The 26725-nt window shown below is 41.9% G+C and overlaps 1 protein-coding gene across 3 annotated transcripts in view; it reads left to right on the top strand.

The window, feature by feature from the left end:
- Positions 1-24631, top strand: part of TSPAN9 (tetraspanin 9) — a 135580-nt gene extending 110949 nt beyond the window's left edge. For all 3 annotated transcript variants that reach the window (XM_081876436.1, XM_081876437.1, XM_081876435.1), the window contains 6 exons: positions 8992-9183; positions 10447-10521; positions 11707-11808; positions 14056-14193; positions 16809-16892; positions 18326-24631. In XM_081876436.1, coding sequence (XP_081732562.1) covers positions 8992-9183; positions 10447-10521; positions 11707-11808; positions 14056-14193; positions 16809-16892; positions 18326-18397 — 663 coding nt within the window. In that variant the 3' untranslated portion in view covers positions 18398-24631. The remainder of the gene's footprint in view (positions 1-8991; positions 9184-10446; positions 10522-11706; positions 11809-14055; positions 14194-16808; positions 16893-18325) is intronic.
- The last annotated feature ends 2094 nt before the right edge of the window (positions 24632-26725 follow it).

Below are 26725 nucleotides of genomic sequence, written 5' to 3'. Positions count from 1 at the left end.
AGTGAAAGTCAGCTGTTCCCTAGCTACAACGCCAAGCATTACAGACGCCATCCAGAAATATTTCATCCACCTGCCAGGAGTTCAGAGCAACTTGGCAAGTTTCTAATTTTAAACCCAGCGAAATGAAATTGCTCCCTCATTTTATTGTAACAATATACATGCATGTGGAGAACATTAAGGAATGCATGTGCTCTCTCTCCCAGTGAAATAAGTGCAGGCTGCTGTTTTGCAGTCTTTGTGGGTCTAGCCAGCTAGCTTTATCTCCTCTCAAGCAGTGCCCATTTTGGCATCCTGATTTTGAAAAAGCATGCTTGCCACGTGAATCTCTCAAACTGGACAAGAGGATGAGGTGGAACAGATCATTCTGTAACCTTTTGAAATCTTCTTTGAGCTATGGCACAAAGTGCCGTAAGACAGAATATTGCTTATGTTAACTTGACTAGCAGATGTCCTGCCTTCTCTTTGAGCAGATGAGGGCATCTTATATCTTATTCTACCAATTTATGAAGCTATGAGGATATAAAAATAACTTGGTATAAAGCTGATGAAAGACAGTTGTGGTAACAAGATTTACTTCCTGAATTAAGCGGGTCCATTAATTACAAATGAATGCTGTTTTATTTTCGTAAAATAGAGCAAGATGGTGGGGGGAGTGAAATTTGGCTCCCAGGTGGCCTGACTCAGCCCACAAATGACCACTTAGAAAAAAATATCAGCCGAGTCAAATCTTTAGATAAGCAGCCATCTGATTTGTGTGTCTGCGAGAAGAATCTGAAGCCCATTTTAAAGAATGGGAAGGGAAGATCAGCAGGCAGCTGTTGCTTCTAGAGCTCGAGGCATGCAGTTTTTAAAATGAGATATGTAGTGTGTTAAGTATGCACAACGTGAAATGTTATGCACCTATATACTAATTAATCTTTTAAAAATGTTTTTAAGTTCATTTATTTTTAAAATGTATTTTTATTTCCAGTTCAGCTTTCTGTGTTAGTGATGTTGACTGCGTAAATAGATTTTTATAATTTTATTTAATATAAGTATCAAAACATACGAAAGCTTAAAAGATATACACCCCATAGCAATGCCATGTTTCTCTTATATAAAACACATTTACAATAGGCATAATATTACCTCCTGTATGGGGTTTAACCATTCAGCATGGTTATAGCTCAGGTCCAAAGAGTTCCTTATAGAAACAGCATGTTTCTCCCATGTCACAAACATGTTAAAATGCATTGAGAGATTTCTTGAGCACCATCAGTTTGATTAACAAAAGAGCATCCCACAATTTCCCCAGCTATTATTATTTCAAAGGTAGCTCTGTTCATATCCAATGATAAGCACAAATCACTCTAGCAACCTCTAGTGTATTTAATACTACATCATGTTTTGTTCTGAAAACTAGGTTCAGTATAAAATTAAGAAGACAGACCTTTCCAAAGGCACATTGACAATGGTAAAGAAGGATAATGCGCTGATAATCATTTTCCAAAATGCTTGAGCTGTGTGACATGTCCACTAAATGAGGAAATCTGCAGGATTCTGTTTTTAGCATAGTGCCAGCAATGACTACTCTCAGCTTTATAGGTAATTTCAGAGGTGTTAAATGGTATTTTTATTGTCATTTTTATGCAGTTCTCTCTCAATCATGAGGTCACAGTAAATTAATTTATAGGTCTGAAAAGGAAAGACCAAGCCTTGTAGAAATTTTCCTTCTAGATCTTTTTTTTCATCTTCGTTTATAATGTGTTACAGCTGTAGTATTCATATACAATATATATATTTAAAAGAACTTGTGCCTGGCCACAAATTATTTCAAAATCCATCAGATTATTTTTTGAAGTCTAGGTAACAATATGTTTTATTCAATAAATCAGAACTTCCAGTATGTTCATGGGGATTGGAGTCTGGATCTCTAAAAACTGGAGCAAATTTTGAGATTGAGGGTGAAATCCTACTGTGATCACTGTCCCATGTGGACAGTAATGTATTAAGTATAACATTTTGAAACTTTTTAAAAGAATTATTTGTATTTTCCTCTTTGTGCTCCAGAGAATGGAATGTAGAGGAATTTTACAGAAGGGGTGTTCAACATTTTTAGTTTCTGAATCACCTTTGTCTGTTATGCATTCAATTTTGTAGTGGTAAATTAAGAATTTCACGCGCTTCATGATTCACGCTAGCTGGCCATATAAATCTGTCATTGCTGAGGAATTAAAATGACAGGTGTCAGCAGTAGCACTTCCCAGCAAGACAAGGCTTTGTCTAGCTTCAACAATTTCTCAACATATTGTTTTGAGTTTGAGGGGTTAGTTGGCCTGATGCCCAAGTCTCTTGAAATTGTTGGAGTCTTGGTTCCGGTGAGGGTTAAAATCTAATGTAGGATTCCACTACTGAATTAGCCAAGCAAGGGTCATGGATACCACCTAAGTATTGTCCTTAGACTGACAAAGGAAGCTGCTCTGTACCAGAGGGCAGGTGAATGGGCTGGTTGTGAAGAAGACAGGCCAGAGTGGTGAGAGCCATGCTTACTTCTGCTGGAATCCAAGTCTGTGACTGTGGGAGAAGCAAGACCTTCTGGGCTGTAAGTGTTGTGAGACCATCCATCATAGGTGCAGGTTGTATATATGTGTAAATCATATATCATAAAGACACCACAGTCTCTGCTGTGTTTCTTTCCAAGGAAACTGAACTCTGGGTAAGCACCTGGAACCACTGGAATCTTGCATCGCTCAGAGATTGGGGTAGTGTGCAACAGTATATTTGGACAAAATGGTAAATTCAGCTTTGCTGGGACAGCTTTCATTCAAACCCTGCTAAAGTGGAGGAAAATATTTTTCATTTTAGCATGTTTAAGCACAGGGGGTCTTACCTATAGAGGCTGGTGGCGCGGGGCGCCAGTGCGCCAAGTTCTGGAGGGTGCCAGGGAAAAGATGGAGGCTGGACACGGCGCCTCCCGGCATCAGCTTGCCACCCTCGCCCGCCTCCACCATGCCGCGCCGAAGCAGCGCTGTGCCCAGAGCCTCCGTCTATCATGGCCACCGTGGCACAAAGCAGCCAGCTGAGCCGGGAGGCGCTGCGTCCAGCCTCGCCTCTTCCTCACTGGCGGAGCCGCCCTTCAACCACTGCCCGCCTCCTCCAGCCCCGCCAGCAGCGCCGTCCTCCCTAAAAAACTCTGGGAAACCGGGGGGGGGGCACCGGAGGGAGTTTTTTACCCCGGTGCTGGATATGCTTAAGACAGCCCTCTTTAAGCTTCTGGTGATAAGGAAGGGGTTCGCATTGAACCTCCTGCTAAAACAAAGGTTCCCCTCTCATTTTTGGTGATGTCAAGTGTTTGACAAGTGGCCAATCCTGCCCGGGTGTCAAATTTCACCCATAAGGCCAGGCCCGATAATGATCTGACCCTCAGAGCCAAAGAGATTCCCCACAAGTGCTACAAATGTTTATCTTGTAGCCAATATTATTTTTAGTAATGCTGTAAATTTTGTCTTTATGTTTAATGCAAATGGTTCTATTGATATAACAAATATTTTCGGCAATATTGTGTTGTATTGTGCCTCTTCTGATAACAAACATTTTTAATATTTAGAAAGAGACATACTGATGGAAATGAATGTGTAGAGACCACAATGAACCAGCATAGAATGGAAATATTTAGTTGCATACTTTTTCCAGTGTTAATATTTTGGCAATAATTTTATTGACTGGTTAAGAAAAATCTATTTTCACATGTAGATGAGTGCAGGCCATCAATGCACAGTATTCACTCTGAGTGACATAGTTAGATGCTTCTAAGGTTGCCAAGTCAGGAGAACCCCAGACCCCAAGATGTCAGGGCCCATACCTGAGTCTATAGGCAACCCCTAGTGATGCCATTAAGAATGATGCATTAAGTATTAGCCACAGTCATGAGAGCATGTCATTCAAATAAAATAAAAAGCAGACCCACATTCCCCCCTAACCCTTAACCCTGACCCCAACCCTAACACCTTGCCCAAACCCTAATCCCAAACCTTTACTACCACCCCAGCCATAACCCAAACTTTACCCTAAAACTAATTGAACCGTACACCTAACCCTCTCCCTCATTCTAAATCAACTTTATTCCTAATCCAATCTTCATCTTAAACAGACACACTCACCCTAATCTTAACCTTAACTCCTAATGCCAGCTTTAGCTCTAGCTCTACCCCAAGCCCTAACCCCAAACCCTAAACCTTGGCCTAATCCCAACCCTTAAACTAACACCCTAACCCTAATCCTAAACTCTAATCCTAACCTCCATAGCAACCCCCTAACCTAATCCCAACACCTAATATCTAAGATGCACATAATGAACACATAGCAAATACCTAACCCTAATCCTAGCCTTTTTATACTGCTTGCATCTCTCTGTGCCTGCTTCCATTGATCCCTGGTTTGGGGTTTGGGAGTGAAACTTTAAGGTGTGCCTGGGCACACCCCTCACACACTGTGGTGTGTGTGTGTGTGTGTGTGTGTGTGCGTGCGTGCGCGCGTGCGCGTGCGTGCGTGTGAGATAAGATAAAGAGATTTGCAGGTAGGAATTCATAGTATTCTGAAGATCTTTTGTCAGCTCCTTGCAGATGGAGATAGCAATGTGGCATTGATGATAGCCAAATGTCAGCTTTCACTTCAAATAAGAAATCAAAACAAAGGGATTAACTTCTTGTTACTTTGAAAGTTGTTGCTCGCAGAGTGGAAGGACTGCCTTGTGTATTGGAAGTGGCTGAAACTGCAGCCATGATCTTGCCCAAACTAATTACTACATTTCGGTAATTATTGGATGAACAATTAAAAGTAATTAGAGATGAGGCTGATAAAATGGTGAATGAAAACAAGACCAGAGAAGGATGAAATGGAAAATGTAATTTAAGAGGACACAGAGGCTTTGGAGAACAATATCAATAAAGGATTGCCAGAACAGGAGAGTGAAATGGTAGAATTGGGAGGTAAGAGATGGTGAAATGGAAAAATCCTTCACACAGGTGTTTGGCGCATAAAACAGCCAAATGGTGGAGCTGTGATGCTGGAGGAGTGGAATGGATGGAGAGATGGAAATACAACCTAAGCTGGGACCAACAGAGCTAAGATAAGAAAGCGCTCTGCTTCCCGTCTGCAGCAGGAGGAGAAGAAGAGGAGAAGGTGCCAGACACTGGAGGCACACCTCTCTCTACTCCGCACTTTGGCTCCATGCTTTTAGGACATCGGGCAGCCCAATCCTTCCCCAAAAAATATAGGGAGGGGGGCAAAAGGGCTCAGCCCCTAGAAGCCAGTGCTCCTGACAATTTGTAGTCATATACTGTACTGCATCAGAGAGATGCCAGATGGACAGAGAATGAAAACTGGTAAAATTGTATACACAGCAGTAAATTTTAATGTGTTGTTTTTTTAAAGCAACCATTTGGATAAGAATGTTCAGCACCTATTGCCTCCACTGGGTAGTGAGGTGTTTGTTTTTTAAGCTTAAATATTTCCATACTCCAGTATGAAATCCATATTTATTATGAATAGCTTCTAGTATTCCAGTGATGTCATTCACCCACTAGGACCTAAGAGGCTCCAAGCACAACTAGGCCAATATTCTAATTCTTCACTTTAGATTATCAGTAAATTACTAAACACACACTGCATATTCATTTTGATGGCTTCCTGTGCTGTGGGATTAAAAATAGTGGTCCTTTAAGCAGGTGGTCCTTTAAGCAGATTAATGCCATTTGTAATGGAATATCACAATACAATTTGCACATGGAGAGGTGTTTTCAAACCCTCTGAAGTTTGGGACTTTTGCTTTGAGCCTGAACAAATGCCTGGCCTTCTCATTTAACAACCAGGGCAGGTGGGCTATCAGACAGATTCTCGGGGGGTGATAGAATCATTCTAACTGTGGGGATTCAAGGACAGGTTATACCGGACTCACAGGGAGCCGAACAAAGTGAGGCAGGAATGCCAAGCATTTCGACACAGCGCAGTCCAGCAAGACTGGTGGCAACAGGACTGCTCTAACAAGGTAAGAAGAGCCCTGCTGAAGCAAAGTCAAGGGCTCCCTGTTTCGGTCAGGCGTGGAGCGTGGGAAGGCAGTGGCTACATGGGCCAGAGGTATACAGTCATGGACAGGCTGGAAGTCTGGTACTACACCCGGTCAACAGGAACAGAGGTCAAGAGGCAGGAAGCATTGCCATGGATGGGCTGATGGTCTCATGTCAGACTGAAAATGATGCCTTATGAGGAACGGCTAAGGGAGCTGGGCATGTTTAGCCTGGAGAAGAGGAGGTTAAGGGATGATATGATAGCCATGTTCAAATATATAAAAGGATGTCACATAGAGGAGGGAGAAAGGTTGTTTTCTGCTGCTCCAGAGAAGCGGACATGGAGCAATGGTTCCAAATTACAAGAAAGAAGATTCCACCTAAACTTTAGGAAGAACTTCCTGACAGTGAGAGCTGTTCGACAGTGGAATTTGCTGCCAAGGAGTGTGGTGGAGTCTCCTTCTTTGGAGGTCTTTAAGCAGAGGCTTGACAACCATATGTCAGGAGTGCTCTGATGGTGTTTCCTGCTTGGCAGGGGGTTGGACTCAATGGCCCTTGTTTTCTCTTCCAACTCTATGATTCTATGGAGAAGAGACACAAGGCACAAGGAGAGAGAGGTCCATCCGCTGGACCTTCCCAGAAAGATGGGGCTTTATAGGGCCTGGGGATCTGGGGGTCAGCTGATCATGTTCAGGCTGGGATGTGTGTGTGTTGGGTGACAGCATTTGGACCAGCACGGCAGCCTTTATATGTCCTTGCCATGTATAACCAGCCCAGAGCACTGGTGTAGCAGGGGCTGAGATGCTGAAGATGCTGAAAGCCCTGTTTCAAGAGACAACTTGCTGTAGCATCCCATTTCTAACAGTATATTATTATTGACATTAGCATTAGCCTCAGAGTGACTTACACTTATAAAATCATTCATGGTACAAAATGTAAAATAATCAAATAGATAAAGGTGCTCCTAATGTAATAACATAAAAAGGACAAATCCTCATCCGTCCTGCTAAAAGCTGAACACCCAACGCACACTTGGGAATCATTATACTATGTGATATCATATTTCATTATAATATCTAGTACAGTAGTCAGGCAGATCACTCCAGGATGTTGATAATGTTTCAACGGCTTTGGCTGTTAATTTTAAATATTTTTAAATATTTTAATTGCTTTTAACTTTTTTATTGATAATTTCAATATTTCTTGTGAATTGCTTAGAGGTTTTACCAAAGTCAAGCTAAACATAAATTTTGTTAAATAAATAAAATGAGGGCATGAAGGCAAGAGTCCTTCTCAGTTGTTGGCCTACAACAGGAGGGGAAAATATGTGGCCCTTTATTATCTAACGCCACTCCAATCATCCCTAACCATTGCCCATTCGTGTGTGTATGTGTGTGTGTGTATAAACAAACAAATTATCAATCAATATAACCATTTACATTTCCCTCCCCCATTTCCCCCTCCCCTCCCTCTCCCCCCCTGCCCCCCGGACTTCCCTCAGCTCCCGTCTCTGGTTTCTTTGCACATATTGGACGCGCAGCGTAAATTAATAATGCAGAGTTGTAAAATTGTACATATCATTGTCTTATCTATCATATATTCAACTAATAAATTTGTGTATGTTTATTCAAAACCTGCCAAGGAGTCCAAATCATTTTGTTGTCTTTTTAGATAATTTGTAAAAAGTTCCCATTCTTCCTTGAACTCACAATTGTCCTTGTCAAGCAGTTTATATGTGAACTTGGCCAATTACGCATAGTTCATCAGTTTTTCTTGCCGCTGCTCTTTTGTTGGGATTTATTCATTCTTCAACCATTGGCCATTTTAGCTGGGGCGAATGGGACTCCACCACACAGAGTGCCACATGTTCCCCATCCCTCATCTATAGCATCTGATATTCAAATGAATGTTTAATTCATAATTCTGTTTAAAAAACATGGTTAATAATCAGGGATAGATTTGTCATTTGAGAATTTGTGTAGCTTTCTTTTAAACCCAACAAACCGAGTGACCATCACTACATATTGTGGCCAGGAGCTCAAGTTTATACTGTGCTGTGTGCAGAAGTAATTTCTTTTGTCTGTCCTGAACCTCCTGCAATCAATTTCATTGGGTACCCCAAATTCTATTATTCAAAACTTTGCGGTTTCCTACCCGTTTCCTTCTTCTTTGTCAAGGCAGCACTCCTCCTTCTGGAGTGATTTCCCCCACTCAAATTGCTGACAATTTATCCCTATTACTCTATAAATTAGTGTTCGATGATGGTCTGTGCTTAGTGTTCAATAATATGAATTTATTTTTTTTAGTCTGATGGAAAAGAATGGGGGAGGGGGTTCTTGAAAAAAAGTTGTTTTCATGTGTTTAAAATCCTTATCCTTAATAGAACTTACAGGAGAAAACCTGAAAAGGTGGTCAGTAGACCAGTAAGTTCCTAAATCAAAACCCCTAAAATCAAAGACAGACTCACATCTAAACAGCTTTAATTGCAGCTGCTGTCTAGGAGATTCAACATACAGTGGTACCTCGCAAGACGAAAGCCTCGTAAGATGAAAAACTCACAAAACGAAATAGTTTTTCGTTTTTTGAGTTGCTTCGCAAGACGGATTTCCCTACGGGCTTGCTTCGCAAGACGAAAACATCTTGCAAGTTTGTTTCCTTTGTCTTGTGAGTTTGTTTCCTTTTTCTTAAAACCGTGCATTCAGGGGGTACAGTTGCGACTTGATTTCGAGGAGCAACTCATAGCACGCAGTGTGGTAGCCTTTTTTGAGGTTTTTGAAGACTTTGGTGATTTTTGAAGCTTTTCCAAAGTCTGGGCTTCACAAGACGAAAAAATTGCAAGACGAAAAAACTCGCGGAACGAATTAATTTCGTCTTGCAAGGCACCACTGTATACCTTTTTGGGCTGGCTTTTTAAAAAATGCATCTTTGTTTTTGTCTTTCTTTTCAGTTATGTGGCTGCGGTCTCTTGGGTGTGGGAATATGGCTGTCCGTGTCACAAGGAAACTTTGCCACCTTTTCTCCCAGCTTCCCTTCACTGTCGGCAGCAAACCTGGTCATTGCCATTGGTACTATCATCATGGTGACTGGCTTCCTAGGCTGCTTGGGTGCTATCAAGGAAAACAAGTGCCTCCTCCTAAGCGTAAGTTAGCAAGTGAGATAAACCACGAGTCGGGGGCTGGACTAGGGCTGGGCGATATCAGCTTTTCAACATCGAGGTTTGGCAATACAATGCGATTCTGAAAAAACAAGGTGCATTGGCCTCTGCCTGCGAGGCACCGGGTGAAACTGCCCCAGCTCTCACCTCGGGAGTTGAGGCGGTTTCACCCAGGCGCTCATGGGCTGGGACAACGCAGCTTGTTCCCCCTCCCCAGCTGAGACAGCCCCAGGGCTCTCCCCGCTCACATGCGGGCGGCAGGAGCATCAGGGCTCCTTAAACTTCTAAGCTGGGGCAAAGGCATCTGCACACTCCTCGGTCGAGCAGGTTAAAGATGCAGAGGGAGGAACAAACTGTATCAGCACCTCCCCAATACAGCTTGTTTCTCCCTCTGCATTGTATGAGGAGCCAACTGCGATGTTGGGCTCACTCAGTGGTATATCGCTGGTGAAACCACCGCTGCTCCTGAGTCGCACTCGCTGGAGGAAGGAACTCTTGACACACCCTCCAACAGACGCTGCTAGCAGAGCGACTCCGGAGCAGTGGCAGTTTCACCAGCGATATACCACTGAGTGAGCCCTTCATTTCGGTCTACTCCTCAAACCGGTCCTGGGCGATATATCGATATATCACCCAGGCCTAGTCTGGATACAACCGTCAAGTAAACCATGGCTTAGCTCAGCAGCATGGCGGCAGCAGCAGGAGGTGTAAAATGGCCAATCTTCTCTCCAGGAATCTGCATGTTGCCATTCATTTGATTTTGAATTGATTTTAGAATGCTGTGTTACTTTTATTGTTGTTAGCCGCTCTGAGCCCAGCTTCGGCTGGGGAGGACGGGATATAAATAAAATTATGATTATGATTATGATGTTGATGATGATGATGATGTTTGCACTAAGTCATGATCATGCCCTGTAGAAAAGGTGAATGAACTTTGGAATGGTTCATGCATCAATGCAAGCAAATGTACCATACATTCACAATACACAAGGTTTTTGTTTTTTGTGTAATACACACTTTCCCAATAAAATTAAAAGAAAAAAGTTCACAAGGTGGTCTGAGAATAACCTTAAGAATTTCCACTTAGTAATTTTAAAGAAAATTAAGAAAATGGTGATACATTTCAATGTTACTTTAATTGCAATATTTAATTATGTTACTATGTTACTATTTCCCACACTGCCATTTACATAAGGTATATTAAAGCTTCAAGTGATTGTAACATTCTTCCTCCTTTTGCTTCCCCAGTTTTTTATTGTTTTGCTGATCATTCTCCTGGCTGAGCTGATACTACTCATTTTGTTCTTCGTTTATATGGACAAGGTAGGCATTCACAGAGCTCCGTTATCTCAGAAGCTGAGCTACTTTCTTATGAGTATTCTTCCCCCAGCTCCCTCCCCAGAAAATAGACATATCAAAGAAGGTCCTGCAGAAAGGTGACAATCAGCACATTAGAAAACTGCTGCAAGAACCAGGCAGAAGGGAAATTTAGAAGTCTGGCTGGCATCTTGAGCATGCCCCTGACTGCTTGGCTCCTATGGAAGCCACAGTGCTTTGAGGAGCACAAAAGAGATGGAAACTACACTAGGCAACAACCTCCTCCTCCTCCTCCTCTTCTTCTTCTGTTTATCTTGTCCAGGGCAACCTAAAGTGATTTACAGCCAAAACAACAAACAACAACTACCACCCATATATACATTAAAACCAAGAGGATAAAGCAATACATTAAAAACATCCTGCCCACTTCTAAAAGGCCACAGATAGTTATAAAAGAAGGTTTTCACATGATGCCTAAAGATATGTAGTGAAGGTGCCAGGCAAATCTCCCTGGGGAGAGCATTCCACAAATGGGGAGCCTCTGCAGAAAAGGCCCGTTCTTGTGTTGCCACCCTCTGGACCTCTCGTGGAGGAGGCACATGAAAAAAGGGCTCAGATGATGATCTCAGGGTCTGGGCCAGTTCATATGGGGGAGAGGCGGACCTTGTGGTAGTGTGGTCCTGAGCTATTTAAGGCTTTATAGGTCAACACCAGCACTTTGAATTGTGTCCAGAAGCAGTCCAACACTATAACCATTGCACTGGTCCCAGACACATGTCTATTGGAAAAAGACAAAACTTCCTTTTACTGAAATATATACTCACATATTTGTTATCTTGAGTAGGACATCTATGCATACAGTGTTAAAATTATGCGGCAACCCCCTCCCCCCCCCAAAAAAATGCTTCCCTTGAAGCTATTAGGAGAAAGCACCAGATGTGCTTTCCATTCAGCCTACTCTTCACATACCTTGGAGGATATTTTAACGTGTCTTTTAATCTGGAATTGTCACCATGCAGTAGGTATTTTATTTCTGCAAATGGCTTTCAGTCTCAGCTTGAAAACTCTGATATGATGGGAAGAGAGTCTGTTGTTTTCCCACACATATACATTCCTAATCAGATCATACAAAAAGGTTACACTATTTATGTAATGACTGTGACCTTGTTGGTGTTTGTTTATACGAAATAGGTTAATGAAAATGCGAAGCAGGATTTGAAAGAAGGGCTCAAGCTGTACAACACGGAAAATAATGTTGGGCTGAAGAATGCTTGGAATATCATTCAGGCAGAGGTAATGACATGAACATTTTATTTATTTTTTGCTAATGGCCCCCTGACGTTGCCCTGTTAATACATCTCATGGGACAGTCCTATTGTCTGAGGGGACATGATGTGATTGCCTTGCTGAAGTTAAGCAGTTTTGGGTCTGGTGAATTTAAGCTGGGAGACCTGGGAACTCCATGTTTGCTGCTTTGAGTTCCATGCTGCAGAAAAAGGTAAGATGTAAATGTACTTGGAGGTCTCAGTTTTTCTAAGATGCAGATGAGTCACGATTTATAATGAATTGCTATATGGTAGTTTGTGCATTGGCTCGTGTTGTTTATAACATTATCAAACATCCCCAAAGCAGAAAACTTAAAAATATATATATATTGTTTTTCATATAATACAAGAACAACCTATAACTGCAATGACTTGTCCAGTTCTTACAGTCTTAAGCAGTTTCAAGCTGTACGTTTATTTATGTATTATCAGTTCAGGTATCTTCTCCACAGAGATTCTTGTGTTGAGGGTGGAATAAAAGTATATTCTGCCCCATTTATAAAGGAAAAGAAAGGAAGATAAGTTTGACCCAAAGTATCTATCTTTGAAGTGGCGAGTAAGGCATTCCAAATAGTATTTAAGCAGATTTCAAACGGGATTTCTATGGATTGTTTCCAATATTGGACTATTGTTAATCAGGCTGCTGATAACAGAAAAAAATACGAAATCCTTGCATATAATTTTACTGTTTAAATTTGAGTCTAACCATAACAAGGAGGGAGCCAAATAAGGTGGGAGGGCTCGCTGCATAATTTTGGAATTAATGTGAAACACCTTTTCCCAAAAGAAGTAAACCAAAATGCAAGTCCATCATGGATGAAAATATGAGCCAATCTCTCCACAGCCTTTCCAGCACAGGGAAGAGATCCTAGTGTTTATTTTGGCTAGATGTGATGGAGTCCAGTGCCAGCAAAATATAATTTTGAGAGAAGCCTCCTGCAAATGAGCATAGATTGTTCGTAGGGATGGGCTGTGCCAAACTGATTGTCATTTATGATATCCAGTTATGATCCCTAAGTCTTTTTCCAATACTGACCGGAGACCTCCTGTATCGCCTGCGTATTGTTCTAAAAGAATGCTATAAACTGAAGATGCAGCTCCTTTTATGTCATATTTTGATTTGTTACAGAGACTCAAATAACACAAGAGAACCAAGGCCCTTGTATTCCAAATATCTTGCAAATGTGCATAATTGAAGAGATTGAAACTGATTTAACTGGGCATCATCCAACTTTTCTATTAGCTCATGCTCAGATATTGCTTTACTTCTAGAAATAAAGTCACTTATGTGACTCAAGTTGTGACTCTCTTTTCAAGTTTTTAAAATTGTCCCTGTTTATCTTCCAGTTGGAATGATGGGTGGTCTAATAGTGGAGTCAGTGGTGAGTCCTAATCCCTCCACACCGTCAGCACTGCCTTTAAGAATGGGTTTTGTATCTTTCTCCACTCAGTCCAGGACAGTTTCAGGAAAAGAAGTGTCCTTTCTGACTGTGAGGAGAGGGGCCCCTCGCTCTACACTCATGGAATGACATTTTGTCCCCTAATCAAGGGGATCAGAGATTGACATGTGTCAGGGAACTGACATCGGAGCGAGAGGTGGAGGCAAGGCTCCCAAGCGATGCAGGAGAGGGGACCAGCAGGGGGGAAGGAATTCAGCGCAACACCAGTAGAGAAGGGAGGGAGATGGAGGATTCGGAGAGGGGTCTCCAAGACTCTTCGCCCGAGACCAGTGGAGAGAGCACGGGCACGCCTCTGCCCACTCCTTCCTTGCGCAGAAGAGTCCCGCGCAGGGAGAGTAGGCGGAGACTTGGCGTCAAACAACTTCTATGCTGGAAGAGGTTCAAGAAATGCCCACTGACGGATTCTGCAAGCGACTGAACGGCCACGGAGTGAGGGCTGTCAGCCGAGGCATGGTTAGCCAGGCAATCTAGCCAAAAGTAACGGCAACTTACGCACAAGTAACCCCTTATAACCAGTACAACATGTTCAATAAGTGAACAGATGTCAATAAACAGGTGGAATGAGCTGAAAATGGTGACAAATAAGGTTTGGGGTTTAAAATATACAGTAGTGATTTTTCAAGAGGCTAATTCTTTGCAGTTATCACTCAGACTTGCACTTGCTAGTGTCCAAGGTAACACAGCCTTTTCAAAACTCCTAAAATGTTCTTTCAGTTCCAGGCTGCATTATGTCTCATCTTGTCCTTGTCTCCTAGATGCACTGCTGTGGGGTTACTGATTACAAAGACTGGTACCTTGTACTGGGTGAAAACACTGTCCCTGACAGATGTTGCATAGAAAATTCTGAAGACTGTGGCCGGAATTCCACTAATATGAATTTAGTGTGGAAAACGGTAATTTTCGCTTACATAATAATCTGAATTTTTTCTTTAGTTTAACTTAATTTCTTTCCTTGTGGAAAGGGTATCCTTGCATGAACACCATTCGAGCGCAGGTATTAGGTACAGAGATATTTCAATTTAAGAGACTATTTTACAACCATTGTTCGGTCACCACTGTGACCTAGGACATGTGCTGAAGGTAAGCAATGCAAAAATCTTGCTGAAAGTAAGCAGGGTCTGTGACTTCCAAGGGCTCCATCCTTTGAGGCCCCTCTGGGATATAATACAATAATATTTTTTTAAAAAATCCCTAAAAGTAAAAATGCAAGTCAAGTAGATTCCCATCTGGTATGGTTAAACAAATCAGATAAACTGAAATTGATTTTTTTGCATATTTTGTTGTCAGTTAACCCTTCTGCTTTTGTATTATTGGTGCAAATTTCCTGGTCTGTTTTATTTATTTGAGTGCTTGAAACATTTTCCCCAGAGTGGCTTCCAAATGTGAGATTGTAAGTCTTGCCCTCAGGCTTGCAACCTAAAAGACATGACTGACAAGGAGAAGGGAGGGAGGCAAAATTGAACACCGGTGGAATTTGGGGGAAGGCCCCACATAAATTAAGAGGAAGGGCCAAAAGTTGCTCATCACTGAGCAGTGGTGTATTGTAGCCTCTCTTATAGCAAGGTGGAATGGCTGGGGATGATGGCAGCTGAGGGAGAACTCTTCACAGTCCCACCTTCTCCCTCACACCTCCGGGAGCCCCATCAGTGGCAGAGAATGGTTTCTTTATACTGCCAAGTATACCAATACTTGTGTTTAAAAGTCTTCAGAAACACAGGAAAACAAAGAATTGCAGGGTCTACAGTGGGAATAAAAAATGAATTGTGCACTGATGGTACAAGAAAAAAGATTCCACCTAAACATTAGGAAGAACTTCCTGACAGTAAGAGCTGTTTAACAGTGGAATTTGCTGCCAAGGAGTGTGGTGGAGTCTCCTTCTTTGGAGGTCTGTAAGCAGAGGCTTGACAGCCATATGTCAGGAGTGCTCTGATGGTGTTTCCTGCTTGGCAGGGGGTTGGACTCGATGGCCCTTGTGGTCTCTTCCAACTCTATGATTCTATGATTCTATGGTACAATCACTGAACAAATACCCTTTATATAGAGCTGCAAATTCAGGCATATTCTCTGCAAGCAACAAAATGGCCTACGTCTGCCTTTTTGTCCTCTTGCCTAGTTTCTTCTATTCAGCCAACAGATCAAATGTATATCACTGACTGAGCTTATACTTTCTCAGTGAGAGGAAAATGTCCAGTAAGCACTCCTACTTTATCCCTGAGTGAGTTATTTCATTTGAAGCATTTTGCTCTTGAGCCAGAACAGGTTGTCATGGTGCTTTCCTACTTTTTTTACCTGGTGTAAGATTGGGGGACAGGTGTGTCCCTTGGGGTAAGAGAAGCAGGACATGGTAGCCGTGGAGATAGCGGAGGCTGCTCAAAGCGCAAGTGAAATGGGCTGCTGCTCGACTTGTACCTCCTTACGAGTAACAGAAAAGCTCGAGCTCCCCTGGGGCAGCTGTTTTGCTGCTCTCACAACGTTTTGGTGCGCCTGTTGCCACAGCCAAGGTCTGAAGAGCTATAAGGGACAGCTAGGTCGAGTCAAAGGAAATTATTGTGCCTTTGATTTTCCCCCTCCCCTCCCTGCAAGATTCATAGACGCTAGGAAGAGTCTGTTTGAAAAGCAATGGTGTGCAATGGCTGTGTTTGCAAATGTGCCTGTTTGCTGTGCCTGTTCATATGTGCAACTACAATTTCCAAACGCTGTGTATGTGGTTCATGTCAACATAAGCTTACAGAGCATATATGGCAGAAGCATGAGTGCATGTGCCTTCCGACAAGTGTGTGGATGTGTGGACATGTACCGCCTGATGTTCCGTGGTTGAGGTGGATGAAGAGATAGAGAAGTGAAAAGAAAGCTGAAAGAGAGGGATGACAAGTCTCTGCCTCTGTCCACCCATTAGATCACAGGCCCCCATTTATACCGATTATTCTTGCCATTGTGCCTTGTCAGACTGATATAATGGTCAGCATATCAGACATGGAACTGGGAGACCAAAGCTCAGTGGGTGACCTCTCAACATCTCACAGAGTTATTCTGAGAATAACATGGTCAGGGGGACAGTCCCACTAAAAATAATATTGTCATATTCTTTTCTAACGTTCCAAACTGACAGCAAGTGGCAATGTAGAAAAGAGGGACGCAGGTTTTGGCACAAGCCAGCCAGAGTTGCTTTCTAAATAAAACACCTTGAGGCATTCTGCCGTGGCCTTACAATCTGCTTTTTCAACATATAAAACAAACATTGGTGGTATCTTCAACATTGGTGGTATCTTCAACTCACTCATATTTTTAAATGAACAAAACCCATTTGGTCAACATGAATGTGTTTTAATTTATTCATATTTAATTTGAGAAGCCAAAACAGGCTTCATCAGACTGAGCAGAACAAATAATATATATGAAGCTTTCAGGTTTTGTTGTTGATACAACTTGAACTTCCCGTCATTTTGGGATGCTTCTATCAAAATGATTGTTTTTATATTTTCAAATCATTTTTCACTTCCCCTTTCAGGGCTGCTATGAAAAAGTCAAGATGTGGTTTGATGAAAATAAGCATATACTCGGGACAGTTGGGATGTGTATCCTCATAATGCAGGTAGGTAGCTCAGAGGATCCTTGTTTGGGCCTCATTTTTGCTATGGTCCATGGAATAATGCAATAAATGTGACAACAGAATGTCTAGCGTATCCCCAGTTGGTGTTTATGTTCTGAGCCTGTGACAGAGGTGGTTGAAGAAAACAAAACAAAATCATCAAAGACTACACCCCTCTAACTTGGACTTTTGAGCAGGTGTTTCTGCCCCCCCAGTAACAGTGGGGAAGAGGGGCTGCTGGGCTTATCAGCACCAGCCACAAGCCTTCAACATCCTTCCCCAGCCTAGCACACTGGACTGGAGCAAGACCAGTGCCCCCCACCTTTTCACAGCCCTTAAACTCAAGAGAGATGGCTGTGTCCTCGCAGACCAGGCAGCCACCAGCCATGGGACTGGTGCAGAGAGGGGAGCCAAGAAGTAGCAGACAAGGCCCGAGAAGGCAGGCAGCACTCATTTCCTCTCCTTTTTCTTCTCTCACTGTTGGGGGAAGAAAGCTTGACAAGCCTTCTCAAGGCAGCCATTAAAATGTGCTTCAGGAGGCTCAGGAGAGAATCCAGGGATATGAGATGTAATTATGTTTCTTCTGCAACCACGTCATCTGTCTCATTCCTACTCCTGGACCAGATGCTGCAGCAAGAGGTCCTGAGCCTGGTCCCTTTCTGCTCCCTATTCCAGCAAGTACTGATTGATTGATTGATTGATTGATTGATTTAAAATATATGGCAGCTGTGAAAAAGGCAAATTCCATTAGGAAAAGGATCATAAATATAGGTGCCAATAAAATAAATATATACAGGGCAACCACATTTGGATTACTTTGGTCACCACTTCTCAAAAATGATATTATAGAGCTGAAAGAGGTGCAGAAAAGAACAACCAGAATGAGCAGGATATTTTAAAAGTTTTTCACCTCACTGCAAACATACTAGAGGACCATCCCTACTGGCCAACCCCAACCCCCAGCTTCTAACTCATCTACCAGTTGCATGTTAAACATTACTTTGGAAACATCCTATGTGTTTTCCTTGTGGCTGGAAATCTACCTTGAGCAAGAGGTCCCGATTATGCAGAAGAACCCCGTGTGCTTACAGTCCTCTCCTTCTAAAGCTGCACAGGAGGCACGTGAGGAACGGAGCTTTCTTCAGATGTGTGAAGTGGGGAAATATTCTGGGGAATTTTATCAAAAACACTTTGAGCTTTCTTTGAAGTGTTTCAATTTGAGAAAATGGTCTAAAATTGCTTTCAGTTTGCTTTGAATTTCAGTTGCCTCAGACGAGTCACAATTCTCTGTACAGCCAACCCGTCATGATAGTCTTACAATAGCCTTATGGGATTATTGTAAAGATTGCTGAGATTTGTGTGGTGTGCTAGTCCGAACCATTAAAAAGTGCCATTCAAATTCAAATTCTTGAATTATTCCCTCTGTTCTCTTTCAGATACTTGGCATGGCTTTTTCCATGACTCTCTTTCAGCAGATTCACAGGACTGGTAAAAAATACGATGCCTAAGAAACACTACATTGTTAACTGCATCAGGACTTCTCTCTTGGCACTGCGGGTGCAGGAGGAAGAAAAACAACGCTGAAAAAGAAAATCAAGCTATACCTGCTTGGGGCCTCCATCCTACCATACATCACGTGACTAAGCACAATGTATTCCTGGACTTCCTTTTTGTTTCTGTTCATTTACCATTTTTGCCAAAGAAGAAAGGAAATTTACTGAGAGCAAATCAGCTTTCTGCACTACTTTGTAGACCCACTGTTTATACTGCTCTCTAACATTATTTAAGGAACAACCTTTACACTGCTATCTGTATTAGACCATTGAGGATAACCCGACTGGTGTGTGTTTAACTTCTAGGAAAAAATCGTTTCCATTTCATGGGTCACAAGCAGCTTTTGCCGAACATAATACTGGGAGACTTGAAAAAGCCACGCAAATGGAGATCCTGTGAATTTGAGCTGCTTGGGGTGTAGGGTTTTTGTTTTTGAAGGGGAATATCTTATTATTATCTTACTGTGTATACTAGAATTTAGTACCCTGGTTTATACATTTTTACCGTTTCTCTCCTTTTTCTTATGCTTTTTTTTTCAGAGTTCTACTGTGCAGTCTTTGATGGATGCCATTTTTAGTGTTTGCAATTTATATCCAGAAAGAAAGGTGCATCTGGAGCTAAATGACTCACAGCCATTGTGTTACTCTCAGCTCAGCCCTGATGTCATGATGGGGCCTGGGTCACATATCACTTTTTAAGATACATGCCTAAGATTTTTTAAACGTACATCTGATGTGAGAATGAAGCAAAGCACGTTCGTGAGAGAGTCAGGACTGGCTGTGATCCCTTCAGGCCAATACTTTTGATAATTCTGTTAGTATGCATTTAAAAATACCACACCAGGGTTTTCATCTGTGAGACAGAAAGGGAATATGACCCATGATTCTCCATAACAAGAAACATCAGATCTTAAAAGAGCAACTCCCAAACTTTGTGTGAAGGTAACTGCTACTATACCACAATATGTAAAGGTTCCTATGAGCTCCAGTTACCTAACCAGAGGCAGCCCACTATACTTCTGAATGATTCCCTGGTTTTGCTTTTCCTCCTTTCATTCAGACACCGTATGGGGCACAGTTGCTGCAAGGCATGTGGCTAGATTATTTGCTCACTCCCAGTCACAGAGAAAACAGCAGAATTATCTGCTGGTTAAGAGAGATGCGGAAGGGGCTCCTCTGAAGGGGGTGAATTTTAACACATTCAGGCTTTTTGTGGTTTAAGAATGAACTTTTTCCAGAAAAACTGTGCTTCCGCTATCAGAGTTTGGGGGAATTGTGTACATGTTTAATGCAGATTGTCAGCTCTCTCTATCCTTCTAAGCCCTGGAGTCCTGTGAGTTGACAGGTGAGCGCTGAGGTCCAGCCTAGGTTGTTTTTTTTTACAAGACCTTCAGCAAGGCCTGAAAAATCTCAAGCATAAAAACCGAACCTATGCATTGTTCTGAATCCTAATGCGCCTTGTGAGTGTAGTAGTAAATTTTGACAGGCTCATCATTACAGTCCCCAGGCATACTGCCAGGGATAATTGAAAAACGCAGACAGTGTTTTGGTCCATTTTACCCAAGTTATATGTTTCCAGACAGTGAACTGCATTGCATCGGTTCAACTGGTAAAATATATTGAGCTTTAACAGTCAGCTGATATGCAACCTTTTAATTTGAAATGTAGACAATCTTGCAGATCAGTGCTGTTGTGAAGTAGAAACTGATCAAAAGAAATGAAAGAAATATCTAAGCTCTACCATTTTTCTCATTCTCCAATTCTTTCAATTCAGAGCTGTCATAAACTTACTTGAAATCCTCGTGCTCACCACGCAGATGACATCCTTGGCAAGTCGTGGAGATTCAAAAGAGTGATGAATTGTGGAAAATGAAAATTTACATTGCCCCTGCTATTTAAAAGCCCTCTTACGTTGGGTAGCATAATATATTTTTTATTTCTATTAATAACAGTTCCTCCCGTAGTTCTGAAACATTCACACAGGAGTTTTTGCTTCACATTTTACAACTTAGAAATGGACCTCCTTGTTAAAAATAAACTGTGGGATGGCCCTTTACAAAATGCCTGCCTTATCAAGCTAATCAAGTAATAAAGATTTTCCAGGACTGTGCCATTTGGGCAGCGGATGGGGAGGAGATGGCATGCTCAAATAATCCCTCTTCTAAAATAACCAAAACTAATCATTCATACACATAAAATAGAATATCAGAAATGAAGCCTTTGTCTTGATATATAGACTGTCCAGACAGATACACAATCCCCTGCCTGCTGCCCAAAGTCATGGGAATTATTTGCCGCTTAACTGTATATATGGGTCCTAAAGAGATCTGCATGAGACCACTGGTGCACAAATTTGAAGTCCCAAGCTGGGCTGTTCATTCTAATTCCACAAGTTTTGTGAAGCTTGAAATAAGGATAGCACCACCTTGCCCTTCAAGGATCGTAATTGTTAGTTTTTCTGAGAAACAGTTTCATAATATTTGCAATTATTCCAAACTTTGCATTTCAACAAAGGAGATGAAGGGGGGTGAGAAGCAAGTAAAGTGTGTGGCAGATCCAAATAGAAATGACTGCAAGGGGATGAATTTGGTGTTTTGCTCAATATTTTTACTAGGGATAGCTTTTGTTCATTTCAAATGTGTATGTGTGTCTTTGCACACAAGACGGCTGCTCTGCCTTCCATTTTCAAAGGTTGTTCAGAATTGCATCGCACATTGCACACTTTTTGTCAACATTCCTGCATATCCTTGAACATACACCTCTCTGTCTGTTGCTGTTTCTTGCAGTGATGCCCTCTCTTTGATCTCAGTTTCACAAGGGGATTTCTGTTTATCTTGCTGCTCCATAAAAAGAAGATGTGAATGGAAAAGAAAGCTGAACCACTTTGGTCGACTTGCTTATAGTGTTGCTTCAGTTAGGTGTTGTCCTTTCAACTGTGCTTGTTGGCCCCAAAGTAGCTGTGTAGCTACCTTATTTCTGACATTCGCCAGAACTGACAACATTCTCTTATACTCACCCAGTCCAGAAGCGGATTGGAGTAACCATCAGAGGGTACAGCTACAGGGTACAAGAACACTCACCATGAAAGCAATCACCACTCATATCAGGGGGTATGTATGAAGCATATGCAGAGTCACATGCTTGCTTCCTTTTCCGGCTTGGTTACTGCAATCCAGGTTGGGGAACCTCCAGGAAAGTCTTGGCCCAACAATGCTATTTCCTCCAAAGCACACACTCCTGTCAATCACCTGGCATCACTTGTGATGTCAACTGATGGGCAGGAGGGCACGGTTCAAGTCTGGCGGGACATAATGCAGCAGGATGTAACCTTCACTCATCAGCTGATGAGTGGGGGTTAAATTACGCTCCGTTTAGTTACAGGTACCTTCCAGGGGAAGGGAGAAATAAAGGCCTTCCCAAACCCTGTGACTGGATTGGTACTTCTCTGGTGAGCCCCAGCCACAGGGCTGGCAAAGTGCTAATTTCTGCTCTCCATGTTGGGGGAGATAACAGAAGGAAGCCTACGTTAAAAAGAACCTGCTGGGAATAGGTGTGCACAGCGAAACTGAGCAACATTAAAACCATTCAATGCTCCTTGCACACAGCCAGGGAGAAGCTCTTAAGTGCAGGCTTTGAGAAGCTTGTATCATCCACACATTCCAAAGCACTGTCAGGTGCTTGGGAACACCATGCAAGGGATTTTGAAAAGTGAGTGAGCCAACCTGCCTGTCAATCATGAAATGTCATATTAACATCATGTGATTGAAAGGTATGCTACCCAATCTGTCGAATTTTCCTTGAGCAGCCAAGCCTGATAATGAGCTGACCCATGGAATCAAAAAGGTCCCCACTCTTCAAATTCTAATAGTTTGGCACAGACTTACAGGTTGCTTACCAAGGAAGTAAAGGGAGTGTCCTGCTGTCCCCTCCTGCAATGAGTGCTTTTGGCTTCTGTTCTGTCCACACTTGCTGCTCCCCACTCCTTTTTTGCTTTCTCATTTCTGCTGTCTCTGCCCCTTGACGAGGCTCTTAACGTGTACAGTTGTGCTGTGTGTACAGCAGCCTCAGAATGGTAGGCATTTATAGTGCATTTACATACTGTCAGGACTTACTGGTTCTCAGATAAAGGTGTAAGTCCTTGCAGTGATGCCTTGCTGATGCTCTACTAGCCATATTGGGAAATATTTTTTTCATTCATATTTACTTTTTAAGACCTTGAGATATTCAGATGAGGTTGCAAGAAGATGGCTTACTTTTAAATTGGGGGAAATGGGACCACGTGTATTAAGAGTTATGTCTGATTTGTTCTGAGTTGGGATTTATGAATGGACAGGTGCCCAAAGTTGTGTATGTGTGAATGAGTGCTTAAAAAAATTGTTTCTGTTATTAAATATTACGCCACATCTCTACCTCTTTCTCATTTTTACCATAGATTTCCCCGCATCCAGTTAAGTTAAACTATTCCCACTCTCTCCCAAATCTCACATTCTTATGTCATTTAAGCAGGCATTAGAATAAAAAGAAAGAAAACAAAACAAGGTGAAAAATCCAGCCCCAAGGAGTACATCACTCCTCCATGTCAATTGCTGAGGCTTGACTTCAGAGATGTATATCAGCATGTCACTTACCAGTGGCTCAATTACATGTTGCCATTGGCTGGTGGGGGGGGGGGGGGACTAAATTGGCACTTGTCTGCAGGACAAATGCTTCAAGTCTAAGACAAATGCTTCGTAGTGTAAGATTAAACCGATGTCATCTTACAACTCTCTTCCTGTATCCAAGATAGAACTAGATCTGCCAAGGAACATGAAGCTTCTGCTAAAAAGGGCAAGTCCCCCTTCTTTCTCATTCACAACGTAGCCATGGAGGTGTAGAGCACAACCATGCTTGCTGTTCGATCACGCTCCATGTATGATACAAAGGTCGGAAGTGGGGAGTCTGCTCTCCACACCTCTGCCCTCCACGTGATTTAGATAGCTGCACAATGAGGGTCCCTGGAGGGAGGTCCCACTCTTCCCTCACGACATGATTCTGGTCACCTGAGAGATTCAGCTCTGTTATAATGCTCTGCTATAACACATTTCCCTTCTCCCATTCCAAATCGCTGGCTTTGTCTGTATGGGATGGAATGTGCAATGTGATCACAGTGTGATATGTTTCATTACTAAACTGTACAGGGGTCACTTGAGTTCTGTGATGGAAGTAAGGGGATAGAAATGTAAGAAGATAAATAAAGAGATGTTGCTGGGGCAGAAGGGAGAACTTAGTTTTACTGGGTTGGGCAGAAAGTTCCGTGTTCTTCATTCTAGCTCATTCTGTCTTCATGTGCTTTAAGTTTGTCTGCATTTATCCCCTAATATGGCATTCATACTCGTGAGTTTGTGAATACCTTTCTCTAGAATGTTAGAGGAATTAATTAACACAACTGTTATCCTTGAACCAGCTCTTGCTACCTCACAGAAAAGCAAGCAGCAATATGAATTGAAAATCCTTTCAGAGTTGCACAGTGGTATCTGTTGAATGTTAATCTCTGGTGATTTTTTTTTTCAGGGTTTCCATTTTAAAAAAAAGATAAAATTGTTAACTATAAGGCAGAAAAAGCCTAATTCACTGATAACCAACAGCAGCTCCACATGTTGTGCATTGGTAGACTTAAGTTTCTTCCAGCAAATATGTAAACGTGTTAACAACAGATATCTATACTTAAACACCTGTCTCTGTATATCTGAATTATGAAGCACCTCTGTACCCTGTTCCTAATGGATAATCAGATTATCTGATTGCAATCCCTGGATTATGTCTTGGTCTCTGACGGTGCACTAGGACACCCTGCTAATTTTCACTGAGGTGGCTAAAGCTGTATCAGAGCTGTTCCATTTCAGGCAGCATATAGCTCACACAGTCCCACCATATATAGAAATTAGGTGCCAGGGAAAAGGATTCTAGACTATCCTTCTCCCTGACATGCTAATGTTTTCCATGCAGGAAGAAACCATGAATGCATAGTGGTATAGCCCAGATACTACTTTACCTCCTCACTAACAACAAGGCCTAGGATCAGGTAGCTAGCCATTTTGCCTTCTTTTAAACCTTATTTTTTGTAGAGTGCTCACTTACATTTTATGAATGCATAGCACATAGATATTTCCTGTAGTCTTTTAAGCATTATCCAGACCATGCTGCCGAGAATGAAACAAACCATGGATAGCCATGGAAAGCTGGTGTTGGGCACTCTGGAGCCTTGGGCTCACCGGAGTCCCCTGTGCTCATGCCCTGGGGGAGGAAAAAGATGACTCAATTGGCATGTGGGAGGTAGTGATGCCAATGGGGGGCCAGAACAAAAGGAAAACAGCTCCACTTAGCATGGGAGTGGGTGGAATTGTACCCCACATAGGGCAGGGCAGATTGCTGCATAGACAACACAAAAGCAATACTGTTCTTAAGTTAAGAAAACCAGATATTTCAAGGGAAATCATTGGATTATACTCTTAATGAATACTAATTGTCCTGCAACTGTTTGGCAAAAGGGATGCTGACTGACTTTATTTTAAAACTACTTTTTGGTGGGTGGGTATGCATCTGGGGGGTGGGTATGCATTTCCTCAAAAAGAAAACAAATGTTGCTTTAATTATTTAACTACACACTTTTAGCATGTTTTTAAATAAAATTTCATATTGAGCAAAAACATTTTAAGCATATACAACTGTTGATTTGCATTTATATTAAAGGTTGAAGCAAAGCTTCTTGTTTTGTTCATTTTTAATAACCATGTACAGAGTTTTATATGTGTTTTTCTTTGCCTTTTATACATATATAAATTTGTGACACTCCTCAGCTACTGCAAAAAGTTTGTGGTTCTGGCTGTGGCCTATGTGTGGCTAACAGGAAGCAGTTATGTATCTGGCATAAGGACTTGACCTGTGGTTGGTCTAACTTGGGCCACACATACCCAAAAGGGCTGGGCATCACTGTGCATTTTTGCCTTTCTGATACATGTATCATATTCTTATGGTGAAGGAACAGAGCTACTAAAAGCTACTGCTTTTAGAGGTCTATGCATATGAATGTGTCTAATTCTACTGCGAATTCTTTTGAGTACACTTGAACACAATGACAACTATGGACAGCCTGGGTGGTTGGCATTTATTTATCTATTTCATAAAATGTATCTGCCACTTGACTGCAGGGGGGAGGGACCAAAAGAGTTTACAAAAAGATTTTTTAAAATTTTTATAAAGAAAGTTACAGCCATAGTTTAAACCATACAGAAAGTTCAGGCAGTAGAATAGACTAAAACAAATAATAACTCATACAAACTTCCTAAACACCTGAATAGGCTTGTCTAAATAGCAGTGTGTTTAGCAGGCACTGAAAAGAATACAGGAAAAGTGCCTGCCTAACCTCAATAGACAGGGAGTTCCAAAGTGTTGGTGCTGCCACATAAAAAGATATAGTCATTACAGATAGTGTGGGTATTATGTGGCACCTGTAAAAATGCCAGTTCTGATGACTGAAGCAGTCGAATGGGCATCAGGAAACCTATGAGAAGGTGGGACTTTGGAGAGCCTCAAAAAGCTATTGGAATCCCAGTATTCCAGCAGGGGCCCACATGAGAAGCAAACAAAGACAATTTTCAAAATAGATTGTTTGAAAAACAAATGTTTTCAAACTTTTAAATGCAAGACCATAAGGGCCCTTGCAACCTTTCAGAATATCTAAGTATTCAGTGTAAGCAGAAAGAAAGAAAGAAAGAAAGAGAAAAATTTATTATTTATACCCTTTCCAGCAAGTATAAAAACATAATAAAACATCAAGCATTAAAAAAACTTCCTGATACAAGGCTGCCTTCAGATCTTCTAAAAGTTGTGCTGTTCTTTATCTCCTTGACATCTGATTGGTGGGAGTTCCACAGGAAGGGCACCGCTACCTAGAAGGCCCTCTGCCTGGTTCATAATTCAATTAAATACTGAATATGAAATGATGGGAAATTTGGCTCTTTCTGTGTGTCCTTGTGCTTTTTTGAAGTTGATATGTTACTCTTTCAGCTACAGCAATGGTTCAAAACCTACCATACCATGAGTCCAAGGAAAGTATCTTCTAATGCGAGCCTTTAGTGCACTATTTCTAGGTGTGCTGTTACTAAAACAAACAAATACTGAGTCTTTGAATGTGACATTTTCGTTAGTACCTTCAAATAAGTTCAATATGGCTAAGACTGGCAACATAAAAGGCTGGTCTGTGATATGAAGCCAATGCTATTCTAGGCTGCATCAACAGAAATC

Source organism: Podarcis erhardii, assembly GCF_964252035.2.
Source record: "Podarcis erhardii genome assembly, chromosome: 9".
Classification (NCBI taxonomy): Eukaryota; Metazoa; Chordata; class Lepidosauria; order Squamata; family Lacertidae; genus Podarcis; species Podarcis erhardii.
This window is presented reverse-complemented; position numbering and strand designations above follow the sequence as displayed.